The following is a 17,817-nucleotide window of genomic DNA, read 5'->3' on the forward strand; positions in this document are numbered from 1 at the left end:
AGATAGCCAGGAGAATAAAATTAGGGTGGAACGCATTTGGCAATTACTTACAGATTATGGCTAGCAGCTTGCCCGTTCGCCTCTCCCCCTCCCCTCCCCTCCCCCTTGTAGTACCTCCACGGATTGCTTTCGAATACATTCATGTCGCCCGAGCTCCCCCCTGGATCAGTAGGCCTAACAAGCAGGACACCGTCGGGCACTATGCAGCTATCCGGCTTAAGTCCCTATGTTGAGTCGCATCCCTTAAGAGTCTTAATTTAGTGGGCTTCGTAGGTTGTAGTAGTTGTGTACTCTTTTTATATCCAGGCATATGAGGCACCTTTACTGCGTATCGCAACCCACACGACACCAAACTAAATTTAGTCATTTTTTTTTTTTCAATTCATTTATATCAGCTTCCGTTCCTGCCGCACTGCTTCGTTGCATTGCCTGTCCACGAGCGCTATATCCGAATCGCTTTAAGTCAGCTTTCGTGATGACGTGGCATGAGTACAATTTTGGAGATATGCCACATCAGATCACGTTAAGAAAAGCCACAAATAAAATGAGTGTCGTGCGCTCAAATTCAGTATTTTTACGACAAGACTGCGATCTCCTTGCTTTTAATTCCTGCGTGGTACTCTACCGTCAAATAAACGGATTATTATGCTGTACAACCGGTCAGGTGAGCTCATATTTCATTCCAAGTGCTCATTAAATTTTACTAATTGGCGAACCAACTTCAAATGTTTTCCAATAGTAATAACTTCTGCAGCAATGAATCAGCTCTACATTACTCCAAAACATGCTAAGCAAGGCTTACAGATTTCCCGCATCGAATGGGGCCAGGTAATCTGCTCGCTTGAGTGCGTTTTTCATTCTCTGAAAGGAGAAATCCGATAAGAATATGGGGGCTTCTAATCTCGGCTTGAAGCATGTCATACAATGGAAGCTTGTTAGTGTCCCTCAATTCGAGAAAAGCGCGGGAAGCAAGGAGAAAGAGGGGGACGAGGATGGGCGCTATTCTTGTTAACACAAATTAAAAAATAATGATAACGTAAAAAACAGTTCCTTGAAAAGGAAAACGGCTAGTGCAGAAACGAAAAAGAAAAAAGATTTGGGAGGCAGGCGGCAGGAAAGGAGCTGTCGTTAAGAAAAAGCGAACCAGCAACAATGTGCATCGAGGCGGATTAATCGTTATAACCTAATTACCCAGCTAGGAGCAAAACGCACGCGGCAGAAAGCTGCGCAGACCTTTCTCGCAGCGGCGTTAAATGGGGGCTGTGACATAATAAGCAATCACAAAAAAGGGCGAGCTAGGAGAAAAGAGGTAGGAAGGTATTTAAAGAGAAAAAAAAAACTTCCTTTTTTGTGTGTTGTTAGAGGGCTGTGCCCGGGAGGAGTCTGAAAGGATCGAAGGTGGAGGTCGAAGTGGCTTTATAGCTTACAAGATGGAAAGGTGCAAGAAATTTTAAAGAAAACGTGAGAACGTAAAAGGGCTTATTATGATTCGCTGCTTCTGAGAAGGGGATAAGCCTGAAGGAAATTGCTCTGGAAGGGGAAGGGAGAATTGGAAGTAATCGGGCGTCGTGGCGCTGATGACCCTTGTAAGGAACGGGGGTGTAAAAAACGTGTATGTGGGAGCATAGATTGGCCCAGGAACTCGAAAATGGCGGGACGCACCGTGTTATGAACGGTGGTCAGGGTTGGGGCAGTCGATAGTTCACGACGTTCCTTCAGCTACTTTTCCGTTTGCGATGATTTACCGCAGAGAATGACAAGGGAAACAAGCGCCGCAAATCTCAGCGCACAAACTTCGCATTATATCTTCCTGCGCAGTGTGTCTAGTTATCCTTGCGACTGAAATGCCGTCAAAATTCGAACGCACAAATGCATTTCAGAATCAGAATCACTTTTATTCGACTTCTTTACAGAGGTCAAGAGAGCAGACAAAAAGCTGAACACACAGCTTTAAGGTCTGTGCCCGTTTGCAATGCATATACATGTGTGAAATGTAAACATGGCATTGGCAGGGGAAATCTATGACAATAGATGCAATATAAAACATAAAAAAAAATTATAATAGTAACGACAGCAAAATGCTATTGTAGCAAAGCAACGCTTTGGTAGTAATAGAAGGTATAATAACGAAAATCTACAATAGGTAGAGACTGCAGCAAAGAAGCGCGGATGAAATTCAGATTAGAACCAGAAAAAAAAAATAATAAGTAGCCATTTCCCCCTCTTCCCTTTCTTCCCTTGCATTTCACAGTCTTTTATTCTTTATTTTTTGTCAGAGTTCATAGCCCAGGCAGATTTAGTATTGACGGTAGCGTGAACTGCAATAACTGTGTGCCGTAGTTTGTGCGCACAGATGGGATATGCTAAATTTCATGATGACAAGTTTCATAGATATCAATGTTTCTGATCAGGCTTCCTAATATCGCAATAAAATTCTTTGTTAAAATAATCAGGGAGCTTCAACTCGGCCGTATTTTTTAAAGGTTATATTTCATAACGACTAAATCACGATTCTTTTTATCAATGTACCGCCTTCTGTGATATCTGCAGGCTATGTCGGTTGCTGTCTCTTGTATACGAAATACAGCGCCGGTCAATGACAGAGATTCAAGAGCTTGGCTCTGGAATAGAATCTCCATATCACGCAAAATACTCAATAAAAATGAAATGTGCGGCTAGGAAATGTCAAGGGCAGTCGTTGCTCGTTTTTCGCGCATTTAACGAATTTTACACTGCTCCAAACATGTTTGCCCCAAGCAGCAGGGTGAGCAGTAAACATAGTCCCATTCAGTACCTGTGGGCTGAGGTCTCGGTCCAAACAGGACTAAACATGGTCCCGTTTTGAGCATGTTTGGTCCGAAATACAGAGTGTACAAGGAAGACTAAGTAATTTTAAAAAATGGACTTTCAGAGGTAAAATTTTTTTTGTTGCACGAAGTTATCAAGGGTCTGGGCGGATTCTATAGAACGGGTTAGATGTGCTCTTCAGTGGAATAATTAACTAAAATTCGTTAATTATCTTTTTAAGTATTGCACTTGGATGCATGATTGTAGTTTGGAAATTGTAGAGAATTATGAGTCATCCATCGTTAGTTTTATGAAAACTTTATTGTGCGGAGAACTGCAGCGCTCAGAAACTCAGCTCTCCAGACGCGCGCAACGGGCTCCGCGCGGCAACTGAGCGGCGCAAAGTCACGCCCCCGTGTTGACGTCATTTTTTCTACAGTTCTCTACAAATTCCAAATTACAATTGTGCGCCCGATTACAATACTTCAAAAGTTAATTAACGAATTTTAGTTAATTATTCCACTGAAGAGCACATCTAACCCGTTTTATAGAACCCGCCCAGACCCGTGATAACTTCGTGCAACAAAAATAATTTCACCTCTCAAAGTCCATTTTTTAAAATTACATAAAGTCTTCCTTGTAACACCCTGTATATGATAAATGAATAAATAGTTGCTAAGAGCCTGCACTCTCGTTCACAATTAGTGGAGCTATGTTGCTGAATGCGCGGTCTCGAGTTCCATGATCTACCCCGGCGTATACAGGAGATGAAAAAGCCGTCGAGGACTGAAATTTACGCGTATTACGGGACTTCGAGGGATCGAAATAAATCGCAGCACTTCTCTATACGTTACACTTCTTCCACACATGCTGTTCAGGTTACAACGATCCCGATGAACAAGATGGAGACGCCAAACCAAGAATATGAATTTCTGGTTTTACTTTGCGTCCTCTCAACTGCGCGGAGGGAAACACTCGAGATTTTATGGAAGGCCTGATGACCATTTTTTTTTCGTTTGTTTGTTTCTTTTGCTGTAAACGTATGGAAGAGAAAATCTAGTTATTCGTTCCCAAGACGGCGCCCTTCGTGCAGTCTTGCACGTGGCAAAGATAAATTGCTTCGATTAAAGAAATCCTCTAAAGCTTTTTTTCCTGATTGAGGCCCTATCTGCAGAAATAACCTTGGGAATGGAGAGGGATTTAAGGAAACGAGCGAAGGAGTCTGCTTCCCCCCCCCCCCCCCCCCCCCCCCCGAGTTGATAGAAAGCGATAGTGGTTTGGTTTTACTCCTGACAAAAGCAGAGTTAATGAAAGATTCTATGCTCGGGCATATGTTTCGCTAGTTTCTTTCGTCGATATTTCCCAATTTTGCAAGCATTTTGAAGGGATTTGTGTACTTTAGAATTGTGAGCTTTAGACATGTTTCCGACGTTGTATATTTTTTCATGCCTCTTTAAACCGATGTCTTCAAGAAAAAAGTATTGTTGGCGCTCAGTCTCGGCGGTATTGTTACCCTCTGAAATACGCCTGATATAATTCAATAGAATCGATATTAATTAAAGGTTTTCTTTGTTGAGGATATTAACCTGCGAGATATAATAGCCAAACTCTCCCCGCTACGCAGACTTCGATACCACGGTGCTGCACCAAATATAAGTTTTCTTCTATTATATCACCGCCAAGTTCACTTCTGTTTAACTCACAACGGTTCTTTATCGTCAATGGGTAACAATCTTCCAGAGCAATCAGTGCCGCAAGCACAACGTTCTGTCTTTTATATATATGCTTTTTGACCTTCCTTTCCCATCATTATGATACCGTTCATTACCTGGCCGCATCACAAAAGCAGTCCAGGTGCTTTCATATTGCGACCTTTACCGCGGTGCGCAAACAATTTAATCAATCTGCCGATCGATCCGCGGTTCTTCTCCCCTTGTGGGGGTTGTCTCGGCGGTGTGCCGTGCTTCCATCCGGCTAATGGTTCACGTTTGGCCACCGACCTCTAGCTCTCCCCCCTCATCGCAGTTACTGAAGCGCGAAGCCAATTTATAAATTGGGCGAGGCCAGGATCACCTTGCCCCCCCCCCCCCCCTTTCTGTTCGTCGCGGTGCGTCTTAATTGGTCTTCGCTTAATTAGGTTATTGCTTTGACAGCGGGCGTAATCTTCGCTGCTTCGTTATCTCTTTTGTGTTGTTTGAATGGCTTTTTCTTGCCACCTTTTCCAAGTGGCTTGCCACCTTGGCTTCCCAAATTCCCTCTTTATTGTCCCCCTCATTTCTCCTATCGCAAACTGCTTATCTACTCGTTTGTTTTCATCTAGATAACGTCGGTTCGTGCCTCCGGCTGGGGGGGGGGGGGGGGGGGGGGGGGGGGGGGGGGGCGCAAGTGACGATTAATTTGCTTACACACTCTTCCCAAACATCCTCTCACTGACTGATTGAGGCGGAGAAACGGAAAGCACGGCGCGTTTTCCTTTTTCCTTTCCTGTGATGTTTTATTTTCTTTTACTTTATTTTTGCATCTAATACCGGAGCAGTGCCACTGCACTTTTTTTTTTTTTTTTTTACTTACAAAAGGCCATTTCTCTTCCCTGATTACCGAGGCTCGTTTTCCCCATTTATAATAATTACTTCGGTGCGGCTCTTTCAACCATCGTGCGAATTTTATGCGTTGAGGCGATGATAACGCGAGTTCCTAATTAAACTCGCTTCTTCCCCTTTTTCGTTCAACTATACTGCACCTCCTTTGGCTGGATGAATTTTGCTAATCCGACCTGTAAATTAGGGTCCTCCTTAACCCACTTAATTGAAACGCGACTGCCATGCCTGAATCATTACGAAATTAAGTTTAGCGTAAAATTAGCGAAACCGCACGCCCGACTCTTCACCTAGGGAACGTCTTTGATCGTTGCCACGTGATCGTTGCGCAGGTCACGAATGAGCCTCGTCTGCTGCATCGCTAAGTTATTGTATGCGGCTCAACTGAGTTTTCGTGGAATTATGTGGGTGTGTAATTAAACGCCCGCGTCTTTAAGCATGCAACCTTGGATATGTCAATGGCACTTTTCTTCTACTGCTTACGAAGCTTCACTTTCACTTTACGGGGCTTGGAATCTGCATTTGCGCGGCGCGGTCAAAGGCGATGCTCGTGAATAGAAAATTAGGGGCACATTAAAGAACACCACGCGTTCTAAATTTGATTTCAATGTTTCCGGCAGGAGGGCCCCGAAAAGCGTGTCGACTTTGTTAGCGTCGTATTGAATAAATAACGAATTCAATAAATGTGACGTGCATAAATCTTGACTGCGGATCTGCCATAGCCTCTCCTGGACAGAGCATGTTGACAACGTTGCAGCAAATTCCCTACGCAAACTATTTTTCCTCCGACGTGCTTTGATGCTCAGCCCCCCCCCAGTGTACGTTCACTTTCATATAACACTATTATTCGCCCTATGCTAGAATATGCCGTCATAATATGGGATCCTTTCACTAAATCTAACATTGCTAAACTAAACAGTGTCCGAAAGAAAGCAGTACGGTTTATTTACAATTCATATAACCGCACATGTATCACTGCTCTTCTTAATCAAAGTGGTTTGCTTCCAGTCTCTCACAGAAACCGCATCTGTCGCCTAAAGTTCTTTTTTCAGTTAATCAAAGGCCAGCACAATATTGACACATCCAACATTATATCGTTCTCCTCGGGGTACAACACTAGACAACGGCATGATTTTACAGTAACGCCATTACACGCACGAGTTAACACCTTTAATACTCTTTTTTCCCCAGACCTATTACAGACTGGAATAATCTAACTAATGATGCAGTAACGCAAACTTCACTAAAAGGTTTGAAAACCACCTTTAACTTTTTTATATTGTTGTACCGCTACATTCCTGTGTTTCGTTTGTACTTTTGCAATTGTGTTGTTCATATTTAAGATCGTTGTGTTGTTTCCAGCACTGATGTACTACCATATTGTGTGCCCACCCTGCGAAGGTCTTGTAAAAGATCGCAGTATCAATAAATAAATAAATTAATTAATTAATTAATTAATTAATAATGAAGTAATGAATTTATTTTCCTTGCTGCGGTACATTTCAAAAAGCAGGATATTTCTGAAGAACGCTTGTAATTAGACTCCACCTAATTATTTTGCAAAAGTAATTCGTAGAAACGTTATGCTGTTCCTCATCCTTGCGGCTGATTCGATTAGGACGACAATGTGACGGCGTCTTTTTCGAGCTCTGGCAACCACGAAATTAGCGAAGAAGGCGCTGACCTCAATATGCCGCCTTTTGGCCCCAGCAGTACCTTTCACGGCTCGATCGTGTGTTTCTTTCAGGCACTCTCTATACATTCATAACTTACGCTTTGCCTAGTTAAACTTAAAAACTAAACACAAATAACGGTCGAATAAACTAAAAATTTGAAACATTGTTGTTCTCAGATCAGCTGCTTATTTGTTCTCGACCGCTGTCTTTTTTAATCCTTTGGCGTAGTGCTTAAAACAGGCTTTTTTCTTAAGCGCCACATCTTTCGCGCATTATCCCAACACTTCTTCCTTGGCTAAGCATTTTTTTGGTAATGCAACGTTCGTGCCACATTGCGCGAAGTCCTCGAGGAATTTTATGCAAAATCGGTTCCATGCTCGCCTCAGTTCACTTGCGGGGTTCTCTTACGCATTCTGAGTCTATGTATTAACGAGGCACCAATTTCTGCAGATTTTATGAGCACGTGTCGCCCATCATAATTATTACTGAAAAAAAACAGCACTTCTCGCACCATTTAGCAGAACCTGTTTTGCACAATCTTGAATTGTGCTTCTATGCAGACTCTCTTTTTTCACAAGGCAGTGGAGCAGGAGCAAAAAAAAAAAAAAAAAAAAGAAAAAGTAATGTTCGCTCTTTAGCCAGGCTTGGGGGATCGATTGGGAAATTAATTCAATTTTTTTTTAAGAAGAAAGCCTTTATAGGCTCATCAGTGTGGACAAGATTTGTGCGCCCGTAGAGGATGTCGAGAAATTAATTGATTGGTCAGTAAAAGAGAGGTTGTATGATGTGAGGGGAGGGAATGTGTCTACTTGAAAAATTTAATTGATATGGATAAATTTGTTAATTAATTAGAGCCAAAAAAAAAGCCACTTAGACATCAAAATTGTCCGGGACGTCGATATAACGTGCAGACGTCAGAACTGCAACGGACGTCCAAATTGTGGATGACGTAAAAATTGTGCAAAAAATTAGGGAATAAAATAGAAAGAGTGACAAAGAGATAAATAGAGAGAAGGAGCAAAAAAATAAAGAGAGAGAAAAATCTAATTAGAGAAAAGCAAAAAATGAGTTCAAAGAGTCGCAGGAAAGGCTTTCGCCTCACCGCTCTTTAAGGCGATCTAAGTGCTTCCAACAAATTTTTAAACCTCAGCTCATGTGCTAGCTAGGCAACCGACGGTTGATCGTGTATTATCTTCCTGAGCTTGAAGGCGACCGCAGCTGCAAAGACCTGTGAGGCTAACACACTTCGCTTCTTTATACCCTGGTTTCTTACAATGCCCCTCTTCCCCTCTCCCGAGCTACTCTCTTGTGCAAGCACGAGAACGGCCATCATCAAGGCGAGAGCATGGAAAGTTAAAAAAGAAAACTGAGGACAAGACCTTGCCGAGCAAATGGTTCTAGAAGCTCAATGACATAAAAAAAAAAAGAAAAGAAAATGTCGCACACATTCTGTTCGCTCTAGCTGCGGAACCAACTACGATGTGAGCGTCAGGCACGTCTGATGAAATGACTGCAACGCTCAGATTCCCTTAATGCTTCTCGCTTCCAACCACATTCTTCTGATTCGATGTTCAAAACGCCAAAAGTACATGTCTGCAGTAAGCGTATATAACGCAAAACGGCCGGTGATTTGCGTAAGAGGCGTGCATTGCTGCTCTGGTATTATTTATACTGAGAAGCACTCTTCGTGAGGGTGCCTGAAATGGCTCTTCATTTGTTACTCTGTCGGAATTTTCTCCGTTTTTCTTTCCTAGCCTATGAAAGCTTCTTTTATTTATTTTCTTGCCTTTCAAGTTCCAGCACTCCATTTGTACGCTGTTATCGACTGCTCGTGCTGATATGGCGCAACAAAGCTTTCTATATTTAACCCACTCTGTTGTATTGCTTTTGCCGAGGGCTTGTAGATGAAAGCATGGGAATCATATCTCTGTACGTTTTTATCATCCCGTATGCTGTACAGTCACCCTGATTTTTAACAATATAGCGCGAGCGTCGACCAAACTGCTGCTCAGCACCTTATAACGGCGATAAGCGTGCAACACGGCGAGAGTTGGCGCACGCGCACGAAGAGAGAGCGTCTTCAGCTACGCTGTTCGGATCACAAAGACACACGCCCTGCAACAATATCTGTTTGCGACGTTCCGCATTCTTGCGCATGCACGAACTCTCGCCGTGTTGCACGCTTATCGCCGTTGTAAGGCGCTGACCAGCAGTTTGGTGGATGCTCGCGCTATATTGTTAAAAATCAGGGTGGCTGTACGGCTCTGAAAGTACATACTTGCTACAAAAAATGCACAAAAAGCCGTCAGAAGTATTCGTACTGAAATTGTTCCGGCGTCTATCTGGGCATTCGTCATCGCACATACATGGCTGCGCACTGCTACGGAATGTACCCAGCGATTAATTGCCGTTCGTTTCTTTAAAAAAAAAAATACATATTGTAGAATAGTAGAGCATGGGCTTAACCTTTGGTGTAGCACCAAGAACACTGAATTAGGCATGGGTACCCACGTTCACGGACTTTCAAAAGACTGCTCGCATTGGACCGATTGATTTAGTTTGCTGTCTTTTCTATTCTGAAATAAAGTCATCAGAGAATTCGAGAATCGGAGTAGATAAAAGGGGAGGGCTTATATTGGTATTATATTGACACATATTTTTGTTGGCCCCATATCATTTGGTCATTTTATCATAATGAAGGAGTAGCGCAAGATACGTTTGCTATTGGTTACTTTTGGACCCCATTCATTTTTTCAAGTTACTACTGCGTAAAACTTCGTTTTCAGAGCACCGTGCTCTTTAGAGAGAACCGGCAACACATCCTAAAGGGTGCCTTTTTCGTACGCCGCGACAGCTGGATGGCATCATAAACGCCATCGGCCAAATGACTACCCTCGCTGCAAGACGCAAACCTACAGTCTCATCTCGCTCTAGAGATGTCCGACTAAAACTAGGGAAGGGTTGGTTATTTATTTATTTATTTATTTATTTATTTATTTATTTATTTATTTATTTATTTAATTTATTTATTTATTTATTTATTTATTTATTTATTTATTTATTTATTTATTTATTTATTTATTTATTTATTTATTTATTTATTTTACGTTCAGGGCTTCTATTACAAGCATTATAGAGCAAAAGGCCATAAACACAAATGATACAGTGAATTTCGATTAAATAATTAGAGGCCACCAGCAGGAGCAGTAGGAACAACAACAAAAACTACAGTTATATAAAACACACGTGTACGTTGTAAAACAACAAGTAGATTGACTGGAACACGCCAATGAGCTTAAGGTCTGCTGCTTCCGTACCATGCACCTAAAGAATGAATACCTGGCATACATAAAAGCATAAGCGGCAAATGCAAACGCATGATCCCATTTCTGCATGATCCCACGAATACCTTGATGCTCTTTATATTTTTTTTTTCTTGCCTTTTACAATTTGTAGTTATTGTGTTGATTGTGCCTGCCTTCATCAAGATTGTATTTACCCCAACTGTAGCCCCTCCTTATGTAATGCCCTCGGGACCTTAAGGATGAAATGAATGAAATGAAAAAAAAAAAAAAAAAAAAAACCTAAGTATATTAGTAAGTGAAATACGAAAGTAGTGGCGGTGTCCTCAAAGCACGTAATCGGGTTAGAATCGAGCGGTGCCAAGGTTTCAACAGAGTGCGCTCGAAGCAGAATTAAGGCGTCGGCGTCTGCTTTATACGGGGCACTGCAGCAGGTTCAGACAACTACCTACATTCTATCTTATCACTTTCTTGCAGCAGTGTGGAGGCTAAAAGCCGTTTTGAACCAATCACGAGAGGGCGTTAGGCGTGCTCATCCGCATCGCGTCGTATGCATGTTGTCGGCTCGCATGCAGATGTGGTTTCAAAGGAGAAATAATAGATGCTGTATACGTACCAAACTATTAAGGACTATTCGGCAGTTTTATAACAGAGTTCTGAGTGACGTTACGCTCTGTATCACACCCGCGCCTCTAGTTCAATTGTACGCAAATGAATTGGCGCTGGCAATTTCTAGGATGCTTCAACCTGTTCGCTTCATGCGGTATTTCAAGCTTAAACCAATGTTGCTCACAAAGCGACTTTCTTACTTTCTTATTTATGCATGGGAGAGGAAACATCACCACCCTGAATAAAAGGCAAAGGGAATTTAACGCTCTTGTTTGTTACTGTAGCTGCATGAGACGAGGCCGACCGAATTCTCGAGGTGCCGTTAATAACAAGTTAACATACCATGTTAACTGGTTAGCTATTAACAGTTGAAAACCACGCAAGTAACAAGGGCGATCTGCCTCCGAAGCAAGACGGCCTGGTACGAAGTGCACCGTCAAATTGTAGACGTGATTTGAGCATGCGCAAGAGTTGCGAACAATAAACTTGGATGATATCGTATAGCTCGATTTTACGTCAAGGTTCGATTTGAAATCGCGTTTCATAAATGCACGCTTTAAAGCATGTTATCCCGTATCCTGATATGACCGCTCCATATTGACATTACATTCCGCATCTTAAGAGCCTCGCCTCTGCACTCATCGTAGCTTTGACAGTGCTGCGAGGGACTATCGAGATATAGTATGGCTCTGTTTTCAAGACTGTTCTACTCAAGGGCGTGGAACCCACTCAGACCCTCTCGTCCACGTGTCCGGTGCTGCTCCTAAATACGGAGGCATACCAACTGCACACCTGTTAGATCGCATGAAAAAAAAAAAAAATTAACCTGTGATTCACGACGCTTTTATCTTTTAAACGCATCAATTCTGTAGCCCAGGTTGAATAGAAGCCAGAGAGTATAGCTGCGCTCTCGCGCAGTTACCTTTTCAAGAACTGCGTATACCGAAGAACAGCGCAAAGAGCATACTTTGCGGTTGGTAACCATCTAAATTAGCTTCCTGCTCGGAGAGGTCAGATACCTCCCGAGTTTATCGTGTATGATGACTGTGATTCGTTTGTAATTTACGTTTATATGATCGTTCTGTCGTGCGTGCTTTAACTAAATATGCTTAATAAGACGTTTTTGCATGGTTGTGAGAGCGAACGGAAGCTGATGACTGAGCATAGAGCGAGATCAAAAAAAAGAAAACGTTTCGACCCACGCTACTAAAGTACGGGCCATATTTAGAGGGAATACGGCAACATAGGATCCCCGCACTGTACTAGCCGCTGGTGCCCTGGAGCCGGCGAGAATGTGTGGTACCATGCGTGCACATGCTTGCGGATGTTCTTTTGCCAACAGTTCTCGCCGGCTGTCGGCGGCGGCGCTCCTGAGAGAGTCACCACGCGCTCACGTGTTCGCCCTAAGAGTTGACGACCCTGTGCATTCGCAAGATCACTCACCCATAGGGATGGTATTTTGATTAACGCTGACTATAAGGTCTTTTTTTCTCTCCCCCCCCCATCTCTCTCTCTCTCTCTCTCTCTCTCTCTCTCTCTCTCTCTCTCTCTCTCTCTCTCTCTCTCTCTCTCTATCTAAGGCCTGTAGAAAGCATAGCTGGACCGTATGTAGGCACTGACGCTATTACTGCCCTTGCCCTCCCACTCCTCGTTTCCACAATAGGTATTGTGTCAGATCCCCACTGGTCGCCGCGAGGACGACATCGAGACGGTGACATCGTTCGGGCGGCGCCGGCGCAGTGCTGACGGCGAATCGCTGTCCGAGGACGAACTGCGCCGCACCACGCTCACCAAGAAGCTGTCCGTGGTGGCCAGCGAGTTCGGTGTCGGCCAGCAGACGCAGGACGTCAGCTACGCCTTTCCCGTGACGGCGCCCACCACATCAGGTACACGCACAACACATCCCTCGCTTTGGCAATGGTGACACACCTGCATGGTTTAGCGTCAATGCCTAACCACAAGCGTACTGTTTCATCCTCACGCGGGATCTTACCTATAGGGATAATCCTCACGCTTGGCTCATGATGGCCTTGTGTGCCATTAAACCCCACTAAACTAACTTAGTCCAGGCTTGTCCGTGCCCTGTAACTAGCTTCTGCGTCAGCGTCATCAAGCTATGAGACAAGGTCTAATCATTCTAAATGTCTCATGATGGCCCTGTTTCATCATCACTGATTAGGTTTACCTTCATCAGATTATGACGTTGTCGCCGACGGCTGAAGAAAGACGCATGCGGACTCCTGTTTGAGTATGTGTGCAGAGTATGCGTGCGAAAAACGTTTAAATATGCTTGTCTTTAGGTTATTTGAAATTAGTTGTAAAAATAAATAGGCGTACAGAAGTTCATCGAACACTTGACACTCTATCGGTGTTTTCATACTCATTCAGGTAATTATGACTGTGTGTTGTGGGGGGTTGCGTTATTTGTGCGTGCGTGCGTGCGTGAGTGAGTGAGTGAGTGAGTGAGTGAGTGAGTGAGTGAGTGAGTGAGTGAGTGAGTGAGTGAGTGAGTGAGTGAGTGAGTGAGTGAGTGAGTTTGTCAGTGAGTGAGTGAGTGAGTGAGTGAGTGAGTGAGTGAGTGAGTGAGTGAGTGAGTGAGTGAGTGAGTGAGTGAGTGAGTGAGTGAGTGAGTGAGTGAGTGAGTGAGTGAGTGAGTGAGTGAGTGAGTGAGTGAGTGAGTGAGTGAGTGAGTGAGTCACACATTGGGCTAGCGGGCTGCCAGTTACGTGGATGTGTTAACTGCGTGAGGCAGGGACCTAACGAAGATCAGAATGCGTATTACAATGATTAAGTCCCAGCGCTTTATTTAGCTTCTTCGAGAAATGGGAAGAAGAAAAAATATCTATCTAAGGTGTCAAGTTATGTACAATAATAATGGGTTTTTCATGCCAGTGTTTCAGCGTTTCCCGCTCAGAAGTGCAGCATTTTTTGCGTACCAGGAAAATGATTTAAGTAGTGGTCCGAATGAAACCGACATCTTCCCGCAGACCATTAAGCACGATATTTAAATGCCTAAATGTATTCTACCAAAATAACCAAAAGTTCTATAGCTTGATTAGGTGACATGATATATTATTCGACGAATTCTCAGTTATAAATAAATTTACTTTTCATTTACTAACGTAGAATTATTAAAATAAGCAGCGAAATCAGATTCATTTTTCAGTATCCAGCCAAGTGTCAAAGTTTCATTCAAATGATCGATATGTTTCGAGCTTGAACTGATGCAGCCGGGCGCGCAAGCTAATGCGATATACGAATATTTCGTGTTCTGCTTCCAGTTGTTCCGAAAGCCATCGGCGCGCTGATAATGCTTGTTCCTCTATTAAATATTCATGAATGATCAAAACAACTAGTCGATAATATATTACAGGGCTTCTGAATATCTGTCGGGAATTCAAAATCGGAAGCTAGCTTTAGATGCGTCGTGTACACCTTGATACGTGCGAAGGTTATGTCAACATTATTTATAATGCACTCGACGGGCCGTTCTGTTTCTGTTTGATTGATTCATTTTTTTTTTTTAAATAACAGCATCGTAGAATTTTTACCTGTTATTCTGACCAGCTCTTTACTTTCTTTCTACTGTTTTGCTTTTTTGAGTGCATGATCCAGAGGGAAGGATATGTAAGGTGACTTTCTAAAAAGAGTAAAATGTAAAATAGAAAAAATGAGATAACTTTACAGCAGTTTTTCTTTGTCGCCAAGTATTTTAAAACAAAAAATCTACCCTGACTCATCCGCGTCTCCCAGTCCTCTGTTTCACGCTAGAATCGCTTGTACAACGTCCTTTCTTTCAAGACTTTCGCTGTCAACCTTTCTTTTTCATGGCAACTTTATTTAAAAAAAAAAAAAAAAACGGAGTAAAAAAAAAAAAAGAGTCGAAAAATGTAACCTAAACTCTGAAAGCAGGGACTGAACTTTGCGGAGCGGTTCTTTTACAAACCTACGAAGCATGCATATAAGGTTTTCCTTTACACACCCCAAAGGGACTCTAGAAAAAGTTATTTTCCTGCGTAGGAATGAAACCGCCATCTCACTCTTCTTTCGGCTCCGGTATAAAGCTTTTATTTTCGCTTTCCTTCTCGGGTCGGGGCGCGCTGGTTCCTTGAGCCATGCTGCTTTGTGCCGTGAAGAACGAAACACCGGAATACCAATGGCCGTAAATATGTTCGCCCGCCGCAGCGCGGAAAACATGGAACGGCATACAGACAGCTTCCGATATAGATGCGGTCATCCAGCCATCTGGGACGCACGGAATTTGCATGCTATGCATACCGGCGCGCTGTCAACCTCGTTGCTGGAGACGGGCTTTCTCGTCCACGTGTGAATCGCATTCGGAATTGTTTCTTCTTCTTGCTGCCGTGACATTGAGTTGAAAGTAAGAAGCACCGGAGTGGGCGGTTGTGAATTGAAAGTTGAAAAGGGAATTCGAATACCCCGGCGCCGACGTCCGCTCGGAAATTCAAAACCGTTCTCTAGCGGTTACCGCTGGGAGTCGTGTATCTTATTTCTGGGTGCGCGCGCTCTGCTGACGCCGGCCTGTCCAGTGTCAGTGTCAGTGTAGACTGAGAGCTAGCTCCACGCCTCGAGGGGGCGGCGGCTTGACTATTTGAAGGCGAACATCCCGGTCGTGTTTCGCTGGACGCATGCAGAATTCAATATTGTACCTGGAATGGACTGCTCAACTGCTATTATGTCTAGCCCCGCATATACAATTCGATCTCTGCTAACGGTCCCTCAATGTTTTGAATAAATTCTGACGCCATTTTGATTCAGTTCTCCGAAAGTGAAGTTCGAGGTGTATTTTTATTGCTTGAAAATAAGTATCTTGTACGGCTGTTGTTATAGAGGATAAATTTTTCTTTTGTCATTTGTAGCAATCCTTATTAAAAATGAACAATATAGAAATAACACTTATTTCCTTATGCCGTAACTAAACTAAAGTGTATATATGATGAAAATGGGGGGTATGAAACTACACGTGAGTTGTAGAAGGAATCTGCATTTTGCTTGATTGTATTCACTGTTTGTGATTCGATTAAATTTGACTACGCCCTTAACGCTATAATTTCAATAGATTAGGGCAAAGTATATTATGCTTCCATATACATAATAGAAATAATGTCATTAAGATAAGTATGTAGCGATTGAACAGCGGTGGTAGCAAAATACTGTCTCGACACAAGTTCCAGCATGAGTTAGAGCTAATCATTGTGATAAAGATGGCTTGGGACATTCGGCATGTGTGTTTGTATTGGGGAAGATTTAGCGGCCGTGGTAGGGCGGAGCTAAGCCATTATTGCGAATGCGATATCACTAAGGCGTTACTGAATCAGGTAACTGAGGAGGAGTGTGTTTAATAATAAGCAGTTATTTCAGAACACGTACGGATAAAGCTCAAGCATTCGTAGCACGTTTATTGATGCGCCGTAAGTAAGCAGTTAATGTAATGAACTGGATCGGCTAGGCCATGCAGAGAAACGCCATGTATTGTGTAACTTGCCATAAAAGAATAATAAATACAGATGAGCGCTTTCATTGGGAAAAGATGTGCTTGTTTAAAGAGAAGAAACAAACTCTTAAACACCTTCTTCCGCACTCCGTGTACATTGTCTCGCAAATTCTGAAGCAGTAAGTAGGAAAAATAAGTATAAGCCTACCTTTTGCTGAAGATACGTCACTGAAATCGACGATAAAAATTCTGCCAATTCAGGGGTTCTTTTTTCATGCAATGGTATAAAAATGGGTTTGAAAAAATGACTCGGGTCCATATCTGTTCGTGAATAACCAGAAGAAGAGTTTATAAGGCGTCGTATGAGCTCATGAATATATTTTATTTACTGACAAGAGTTGGGAAAGTACAGCATGTGTGTGAGGAGGCATATGACTTACAAGACCAATGAACAGGAAGTAAGTAAAGTATAGCCTCCCCACAAAACCAAACCAAACTAAACATTGAGCTACACCAACGTAGCTGTTTGTTTCCTTTTAACTTAGAATGTCATCCTTATCCATTCATAGTAATGTCTGCTTGTTAACTAGAGTTCTAAGAGTTAATTAAGACTACACGTGCACCATTACTGCCTAGCCTTCTTGGAAACAGCCTCCTATATATCGATCGCACGTGAAATTCTTGACCTCCGGAAGTATTCCCACTGTTACGTTTGTGGTTTGCGCGCCCCTGGGTAGCGTACCGCTGCGGCGCGCGGCCCCTCGGTAGCGTTGGCCTGGCGGCTCCGTGGACGGCGGACGGCATCAAAGGTGCCAGCAAAGACGAGGCGTCTTTTAACGAAACAACCTTTACTGTAACATCAGGAAGAAACGGGCAGTGAAGCTGACCCGGAGAGATTACAGACACTCTCACACAGCTGGTGTCTAGCGTCGTGCCAACGGCGCGTCAAAGTAGTCTCTCTCTCAGCGGAGTCGGCCGCTGCTTTTTATAGTTTTTCCAGTTCACAGGGAAAGGGTAAACCCTCACAGGAAAGGGAGAGCCAAACATGTTGGTTCACGACGAATGACTCAATCGCAGGTGTTCCGACCTCATCTCCTCCACCTCCTGCAGACAGGAGAGGGCGACGCACTTTCCCTCGATCTCCAGGCTTGGCCAGCTTGTGCACACACACGCACGCACACACATTTGGCGCGTGGCAGGAACACGCTGAGACTTGTCGGCGGGAGGAAGCGTTGCGCGGCCGATGAACGGCGTCGAAATGGCCGATCCGCTCGCGGTTCTGCCTGTTGCTATGCGGTGGCCGCGTCAGCTGTCCCACTTCTCGGTGGAGAAACGTAACAGACTGCCCCGCCGGGGAAGGGAGATCCCGAAGGGCAGGGGACTGCATCCGC

At 43.5% G+C, this 17,817-nt stretch overlaps 1 protein-coding gene across 1 annotated transcript in view; it reads left to right on the plus strand.

The window, feature by feature from the left end:
• LOC146182152 (uncharacterized) overlaps nt 1-17,817 on the plus strand; it is a 108,153-nt gene that overhangs the window by 74,703 nt on the left and 15,633 nt on the right. The window contains exon 14 of the mRNA XM_084575903.1: nt 12,635-12,857. Coding sequence (XP_084432029.1) covers nt 12,635-12,857 — 223 coding nt within the window. The remainder of the gene's footprint in view (nt 1-12,634; nt 12,858-17,817) is intronic.

Source organism: Amblyomma maculatum, chromosome 8, assembly GCF_055883805.1.
Source record: "Amblyomma maculatum isolate TAMU_Amacu chromosome 8, ASM5588380v1, whole genome shotgun sequence".
Classification (NCBI taxonomy): domain Eukaryota; kingdom Metazoa; phylum Arthropoda; class Arachnida; order Ixodida; family Ixodidae; genus Amblyomma; species Amblyomma maculatum.